The 9,410-nt window shown below is 33.9% G+C and overlaps 1 protein-coding gene across 1 annotated transcript; it reads left to right on the top strand.

Moving 5' to 3' along the window:
* Nucleotides 1-8,873: 8,873 nt before the first annotated feature.
* LOC133323767 (antigen 5 like allergen Cul n 1-like) lies at nt 8,874-9,404 on the top strand (the record flags this gene model as incomplete). Its single annotated transcript, XM_061532687.1, has 2 exons — nt 8,874-8,996; nt 9,123-9,404. Coding segments are annotated over exons 1-2 (405 nt in total), but the record flags the coding sequence as incomplete, so codon positions are not given.
* Between the last annotated feature and the right edge of the window lie 6 nt (nt 9,405-9,410).

Consider the following 9,410-nt stretch of genomic DNA (forward strand, 5'->3'; position numbering starts at 1 on the left):
TTTATAATAAATATAGATTTTGTGCAGCTATAGGATTTAAACTCATCTTTGGACTTCATATCGGCAGAAATATTTAAAAAAAAGTAATTTGTGTATGTAACTTGACTTCAACCACTGGAAGTCTCCTGCGCTTTTCTTTCAAAAGAAAACTTTTGAAGTTGAAAATTCCTTACTGCTTTCCTGTAGAATCCTTGTCCACTATAGTCACAAAGTCGTCGTAAGCTCAATAGATTCTGAAAATCTGGATATATACAATAAACCTTTTTGGAGAGTTATAAAAACATTTATGCAGTTCGATATAGCATAAGTGGTTCCGGTGTCATCACTTCGCGAGGGTATTTAATTTACATATGTCAATTAATTTTTTCAAAAGATGTCTACCTGCCATGTATTTGGGAGATTTATGTCTTTCCCTTCGGAATATCAATACAATAAATTTCAGAATTTAAGGTAGGTTAGTGTGCTGTATGCGTGGGTAGAAAATTTTTCGAATTTGAAACAATACAATTTATTTTCTTTGTTATTGAAATTAAATGACTGTTTCGGTGATGTTTTGAATGTGTCTGAAATACCACCATTAATGTCCACACCTGTTAACGCAGATGCAGTTGATATAGTGGGAAATCAAAATTAAAAAAATAAAAATAATATGTAGTTTTTATTTGAGTTTCGGGATACTAAAATGAATCACTTTAATTATTAGTCATTGTTGACGTCAATTGTATAAATCAATACGACAAAATTCATTCATTTAGGTTGGAGTTTTTTTATTTCATATATAAATGAATGAAAGCCAGTATGTGGAGCAATAAAGTTGGACGGTAACGACCATATGATACCCTGCATAATTACCCCTGAATATAATCGTTCTGCGAAGCTAAATACCTTGACATAGTTTCACGATAATATCATTTGGTTGGGTGGTATCATATTAGAGTATGTAGAGCCTTGTACAAAATCTTAATATAAGGTTTATCCATTTTGTGGTTTCAAAATTAAACATGAATAAGACACATATGAGTCGTTTATTTTGAAAGTGGTTTAAGTCTATATTAGGTTCGGATACAAAACTTGGTTTTCTAAAAATTTTTATAAAACATATTACATATTATAAAACATATTCTATAATGTTTAAGGGCACAAAGTCACACACAAAATTAATAACACTTGACAATATTTTTTAAACAAATCAAACCCAAACCTTTTAATAACTCAAGTAAAAATTAACTTAAGGGGACCCCCCCATTCTCGGTGTCAATTTTTTTTTGATTTAATGTACTCTAATTCTAGAATGTTCCTACAAAATTTCAAGTGAAAATCTCAAGAACTCTTGAAGATATAGCCGATTTATTGTGTCAGCATCAAGTGACGGCTAAAGGGCTTCTCAAACTTTAAATGCGTTTTTCTCAAAACGAATGGCGGGCACGATAACTCAAAAACTAATAATTCAATCGGTTTCAAGACGGTGAAGATCTTCCATATTTATACCCTACACAACTATGTTGTCAGGGTATTATAGCTTTGTGCAGCCCCAAAAGTTTGTAACGCCGCGAAATATTGGTCCTAGACCCACCTTTAATTATACCGATCATATCTCGACTAGCTGAGTCGATCTAGACATGTGTGTCCGTCCGTCCGTCCGTCTGTCCATTATAATTTGTAAACACGATACAGGCCACAGTTATGGACCAATCTTCACGAAATTTTGCATGTAGGATGGGTTCTGGCCAATGAAGACCCCTATTGTTTTTGATAAAGATCGGTTAATATTTAGGGGATGAAATGGACCAAATACTGAATTTTTGTCGGTTTTTCTGATCGCTCCAGAGGCCGCAGTTATGGTCCGAACATCGTGAAATTTTACATGGAGAAGGGGATCGGGCCTAAGAATAAGCATGCCTGTTTTGATAAAGATCGGTCAATAATTAGCGGGTCAAATGGACCCTGACTTTTGTGTGAAAAATTACAAAATTTTTATTCTGGAGCGTATATACTTGTTCCTGAAGGACATATACTCGAGATGTTGATAGTATGTCCAAGATGAGTTGTTGACCTTCAAATTGATACCAATTATATGGTTGTATGTACTCCGATGCGGGAGTTATACGTAATTAAGTAAAGGTGACTATGTGCATAGTATTACTCTTAATCCATTATAGGACGGAAATGTCGCGCTGATCGCTTTGAAATTGTACATGAAGTTCCGATTATGGATAAGGACGACGCTTATAGTTTTCGGTGAAGTTGAGATTTCATCAGGGGCTGCAATGAACCGAAAAACTTTAATTTTGTCAGATTTTCTAGTCGCTCTAGAGGCAATTATTATATACAGAACATCATATATCTTACAAGGTGAAGGCAAAGCGGCTGTTTAGATGATGATCGGTCAATTTTCCGAGGGTCAAATCAACCAAAACCTAAAGTGACCAATTTTTTATTGTATGGCGTAAAATTTCACTTCAAGAAAAAACATTTTGGAAAATATGCAAGACTTAGAAATTGGAGTTGTTGATCTATAATCAGTAAAAGGGTGCAAATATCACGAAATATAGCCCAGGCTCAGAATATAGAACCGCCGAAGGTGTGCTTTTCGTGGTAGTTGTGTAGGGTATCATATGGCCGTCCGACTATACTGCTCCGCTCACTGGTTTTTAACTTAGTTTGCGGTAAAAAATAGGCGATTTTCCAAAAAAAAATTTTCAAAGTTCCGCCATTTTGTTAATTGTTGTGCGAAATCAATAATCCTAGTTCATACGAGAGCCAGACATGTCCTCTTTCTAACACAGTTGGAATTTTCGGATTCCGATGTTCCAGTGAGGAGTTATCATACCCGCCATCAAAAATAAGGACTTTTCTTTGATCACAAAAAACAACAACAAAACAATAACAACAAATTTTGGTAAATTATTTTTCTTCCTTTTTAAATCTTCAAATATATATGTGCCAAGTTACAAACCTTAACAATCATTGGTATTCATTCACCAGCCCATTTAAAATCTTAAAAAAAAAATCGCGAAGGGGGGGGGGGGTTCCCTTAAGTAACTTTGAAACGACTCATATAAAATAGTTTTGTGACACATATTAGTTGGTACATTAGACATAACTTGTTGAATGTCGGTTTTTAAGTGCTCGAGAGTTGAAGGGTTATGTGTATAAACGCAGTTCTTTGCATTGCCCCCAAAAAATTATAATGGTAAGAAAATGCATGGTCTTAGTGGTAAGTTGATATCGAAAATGGCTCTTGCAGTAAAGCCATATTTTTCTTTTTCTGGATGTAATGGTTTCTTTTCAATTACTTACAACCCAAAAAACGACAATTTTGGGGTTATTAACATACCCACCAAGTGAGAAATGTGCTTCATCGCCGAAGAAAATGTTGTACGAAAAATTGCCATCCACCGTCTGTTCTACCAGCACCTATTACACGTAACTACGACATTGTGAATTGTCAGCTGGTTTCAGTTTTTACGTATGTTGGACTTTATATGGATGTAGGCATAATGCTAAATAAGCCATAGTGTGCCGTAAAATATTTCCTATTCCGGTGAACAAAGAGGAATCGACAAATTCGGAGCCCGAAAGAAACGATGATGCACAAACCTTATAATATTTGTAACCGCTCCTGCCTTCACCAACCCTTCACCAAATCGAAAAAAAATATATATGGACTTTGCTACACCATTTACCTTAAATCGGACGAAGGTAGCCATATCTAAATCTGAACCGATTTCCACGAAACTTAACTCACATCATTCTAGACTTAAATCAGTACGCTATGCCAAGCTTTGCGGAAAAACATTGGTGCACCATTTATATTAAATCGGATGAACATATATATGGGAGCTATATCCAAATCTGAACCGATTTATACGAAACTTAAAATACATCACTTTAGGCTCAATTCAGTACGTTATGCCAAATTTCGTGAAAATCGTAAGATATATAGGGACTTTGGTTCACAATTTACATAAAATCGGACAAAAATATATATGGGAGCAGTACATAAATCTGAACCGATTTGAAGGAAGCTTATCTCACATCATTCGTGACTGAATTCAGTGTGCTATGCCAAATTTCGTACCAATCGAAAGAATATAAGGTCTTTGGTGCACCATTTAAATTAAGTCGGACGAAAATATCTAAATCTGAACCGATTTTCACGAAACTTAATACACATCATTCTAGACTTGATTCAGTACGCTATGCCAAATTTCGTGGAAATCGAAAGATATATAGTGGCTTTGGTACACCATTTACATAAAATCGGACGGTGCTATATCTAAATATGAACCGATTTTCATGAATCTTAGCACACATTATTCCAGACTCAATTTAGTATGCTGTACAAAATTTCGTGCACATCGAAAGATATATAAGGATTTTGGTGCACCATTTACAATAAATCGGACAGAAATATGTATGGGAGCTATATCTAAATCTGAACCGATTTTCACGAAATTTAACACACATCATTCTAGTCTTAATTCATTACGCTTTTACAAATTTCCTGCAAATCGAAAGATATATAGGGTATTTTGTACACCAATTACATAAAATCGGACGAAAATATATATAGGAGCTATATCTAAATCTGAACCGATTTTCATGAAACTTAGCACGCATCGTTCTCAACTTAATTCAGTACGCCATATCAAATTTCATGCAAATCGAAAGATATATAGGGGCTCTGGGGCTCGAAAAATATATAGGTTTGTCCTTGGGCCAAATAAATGAGCTATGTCAAATTTCATTGTATTCGTCCGTATAAAAATCGGACGAAAATATATATGGGAGCTTTATCTAAATGTGAACCGATTATCACCAATTTCAATAGGGTTCGTCCTTGAGACAAATAAATGATTATAATCTCATTCGGATGACAAATGCGACCTGCACTTTGTTTACAATTTAACATAGACAGACGGATGGACAGACATGCATAAATCGACTTAGATGGTTATTCTAGGCATATTCTCCAAACCGTCTATTTCGTTTCCTATTGTCTGTTACAAACATATTCACATAGACATAACACCCTGCACAACAGTGTGGTAAAGGATATAAAATAGGCTCCATTATATGGGGGCTACCCTGACCAATATTGATCATTTCTGATAGGAAAGTTTTCTACTCAAAGGGGATCGAAAATATAAATTTATGGCCAATAAAGTTAAGCCAAATTCAGAAAACTACAGAAATTTGGGATATATGCGTTATACCCTAAACAGAAGACCAATCTTGATCATTTTGAATAGGGAGATACCCAATGAAAACCTACATTTCTAAATTACAGCTGATTAGGTTGAAAAACATGCTCAAACGCCTCAAAATACCGAATATTTAATGGTACCGTAATATGGGTACCATTAAAACCGAAACATGGGCCTATATTGATAATTTTTAGTGGGAAAATTTTTTACCCGGTGAGAATTGACAATATAAATTTGGAGTCAACTGGGTTGAAAAACGTATCCAAAATAACAATTGACCAATTGACCTAACAATTGGACCAAAATTTAAAATTTTTTGTATAAAGATTTTTCACCCAGTGATAACCGAAAATATGAACTCACAGCTGATTAGTTTGAAAACGTGCCTAAAATCTTGAACTGAACCAATGTGGCTCGTTTTTTGTAGGAAGAAATACCAAATTACATCTGATAAGGTTAAATAACCTTCCCAATGCATTATGGGCCAGAAATCCCATTTTGTGTCCCATAATTAGAGTTGAGGGTTTATAAAACAAACAAATATCGCATGTAAGGTTTTTGTGGACACTGATTACGATTCCGCAAGAAAAAAAGTAAAAATTTCATAGGGTGGACCGAAAATGAAAATAATTTTTTTTTAAATTTTTTGAATTTTTGAACAATTAAATAAAATTAAACATTATATTTCCTTGCAGTATTTAATACGAAAATAGCAAAAAATCGCTGTTTTATGTATTAAGGGTTTAACAAATGCACACCTTAATTAAATTTGAAATACCGACGATTTAGTTGAAACCCCTGATACAAATCCCCAACTCAACTCAAATGTTTGAAAAAATTATATTTATGAGTTTTATATAAGAAAATTTTCATGATTATATTGTATCTACTAATAATTTTCACCTTCATTATAATCACCAGTTCCATCTCTTTAATCGATCGTCATTGTATGTAAATATTTTGACACATCTCAAATGTTATATAAGTCTTGATTTAGATTAGGCGAGTTTACTTGCGGCAAGTCTTTGTTTGTAGGAGAGAGGGGCAAGGGGAATAGAAATGGAAAAAAATTGCTCGTACCGACAATTTTCTGGCAATTCGTTTTGTGTATTTCGTATTTTTTTGACATTTTATATTTATTTAAATGTGAAAAAACTATTTGAAACTAATAAAAAAAATTTTTTGAAACCGAATTGCCTTGTATAGACGCATGAAGCAAGTTCAAAAGAGAACGATAAGAATTGCCGCAAGTAAACTCGCCTAATCTAAATCAAGACTAACATTTTCAAATATAAATTATATTCAGAAAAAATATGAAATTTTGACTTTGACCTCATGGCATTTGTAAATTGCGACCCAAAATAATTAGCAACAAGTGAAAAAGCGTTAAGTTCGACCGGGCCGAACTTTGGATACCCTCCACCATAGATATACTGACAGGTACTAGAAATGAAAATAGAGGGAACATACCAAAAAGTGGACCTATATCGACATTTCTAAAAAGGGATTATGTAAACAAAAATAAAAAAATCAGAAATTTTTAATGGATAATTTACCCTCAGATTTATCGCTATTGAAGGTGTATACACTTTAACACGGTGAACATGTGGCTAATCGAAATATTGGTTCTAGACCCCATGTTTCTTTGGACCAAATCCGTTTCAAAAAATTTAGATTTCATCCAAACTTTGTCCATCTTATTATTTCTTCCAATCTTAGTTCAAATTCGAAAATGGGTAATATCGGTCCACTTCTTCTGGAACCTCCATACAGGGGCTAGGTCTAAATGCGGATTATAGTTCATTATCGGACCTTACGTTCTACTTGTATATCTCGATATCCTCCGCAGGTGAAATGATTACATCAGAGACTTCGAACCAAACTCAAAACGCGGAACAAATCAGATAACCATTTTAATATAAAAAGGGGGTTATATGGGGACTACCCCATATTAATAATTTTTGGTAGAGAGATTAGGTACCATATACGTCTACAAAATACCAATTTGCAGCAAATTCGGTTGAATAACGCGTTCAAGAACCCCAAAATACCGAAAATTGGGGGTACCCTTATATGGGGGCTATCCGAAAAAACGGATCTATATTCATAATTTTTTGTGGAGAGATTTGGGACCTATTAAGAAATCAAAATACTAAATTACAGCTAATTTGGTGGAAAAATCCGATCAGAACCCCCAAAATACCAAAAATTTTGGGGTACCGTTATATGGGGGCTACCAGAAAAAGTGGACCTATATTTATAATTTTCTGTGGAGACATTTAGTACCCAATAAGAACCCAATGAAGCAAATTTCAGCGAAATCGGTTGAAAAACGCGCTCAAGAACCCCAAAATACCGACAATTGAGGGGTACCGTTATATGGCGGGTGCCAGAATAAATTGACCTATATTTATAATTTGTAGTAGGAAGATTTGGTACCTAATAGGAACTCAAAGTACCAAATTTCAGCGAATTCGGTTGAAAAACACGAATTCGCTACCGAAAATTTGGGGGGGGGTACTCTTATATGGGAGCTATGCCTAAACGTGGACCGATATAGCCCATTTGCGAACTTGACCTGCCTGCAGACAAAAGACGCCTCTATGCAAAATTTTGGCGATCTGTCTCAACTCGTTTAGACGCTAGAGTGATTACAACAGACAGACGGACATGGCTATATCGTCATAGAATCAAGAATATATATATAGAATATATATACCTTATAGGGTCGGAAATGCTTATTTCGATGAGTTACAAACGGAAAAACAAAATTAATATACCCTCCATACTATGGTGGAGGGTATAAAAATTTATTGGTGTAAAGCTCAATGTCCCTAGATTTGGAATCCAATTTTTTGACTTTTTGCCAAAAAATTGGATTCCAGTCCCATAGTGCAATGCTGCTAATCCATTTTTAACAATGTATGTGCAAAATTAAAAGCTCTATCTGCAGTATTGTAATCTCTATCGCAATTTAAGCCGACAGAAGAAATATATTTTTATTCCGATCAAGAATATATACACTTTATGGGGTCTAAGGTAAATATTTCGAGGTGTTGCAAATGGAATGATAAATTTTATATACACTCCACCTTTTGGTGAAGGGTGTAAAAATATAAACAAAAAATAAAATAATTAAAAAACCGAAATTTAGATACAAATTATTTCAAAAATATGCATATTTCATTACATTTAATTCTGTAAAGGATATCAAATATATATATATATATATATATATTTATGTATTTATTATTTTTTAATTACAATGAATCTACATAAATCGCACCTGTTCCAAAATTTAATTTTGATTATCGCTTCAAAACACTTGAATGAGGCGGAACAATAACAAAACAAATTAATTGATTTGCTAATTTTTTTTCGCAAATATTTTTAAATTTTGGTCAATAACATTTTGTGTTTGTGTAAGTGTGTGTAATTAAATATGTAAACAATGTTACAGATTAATTTGAATGCTGGATGATATGATGGGAATGTAAATAAAAATACCGATTCCACCTTTACGATATATATTCAAATTAAATATAAATATTTAAGTTGAAATCAATTTATTTTACATTTTCATTAAGCAATTTAAAGTAGAAGGATCGAAGAAAAAAGCATTCGGAAGATCATTCCAAGGTTAAATTAAAAAAAAAAGAAAAAATGAATTCGCATAAAGTGTTCTTAATATTGAGTGCTATCGTAAGCGTTGTTAGTTCTTTGGATTGGTGTGATCCAGAATTATGTCCAAATGGTGGAACACATACGGCCTGTAATAATTCGGGGGTGAGTATAGGCTATTGTCGATGAAAAGAATACAATTACAAGGTTTCCTAACATTTATGGAATTTATTCTGAAACATTTCTTAATATTTAAATATTTAATAAATCTTTTCTAACTTTCTCCTTTAGAATTTCCACGAGAGATGTGAACCCGATGTGGAAATAATCGATTTACGACCCTATCGTGATCTAATATTACACGAGCACAATAATCGCAGGAATTTTATAGCTCAGGGTCTGCTGCCGGGTTATTATCCCGCCGCACGTATGGCCACCCTGCAATGGGATGATGAATTGGAATTTTTGGCTGAGTTGAATGTCCGAACCTGTGTGGTGGATCACGATGAATGTCGTAACAGCTATCGCCTGTGTGGTGGGCATCACAAGGATGAACCACAAAATATTACGGCTGTATTG

This window comes from Musca vetustissima, unplaced genomic scaffold (genome assembly GCF_032173495.1).
Source record: "Musca vetustissima isolate MV318-11 ecotype Yass unplaced genomic scaffold, APGP_CSIRO_Mvet_v1 utg12183, whole genome shotgun sequence".
Lineage (NCBI taxonomy): Eukaryota > Metazoa > Arthropoda > Insecta > Diptera > Muscidae > Musca > Musca vetustissima.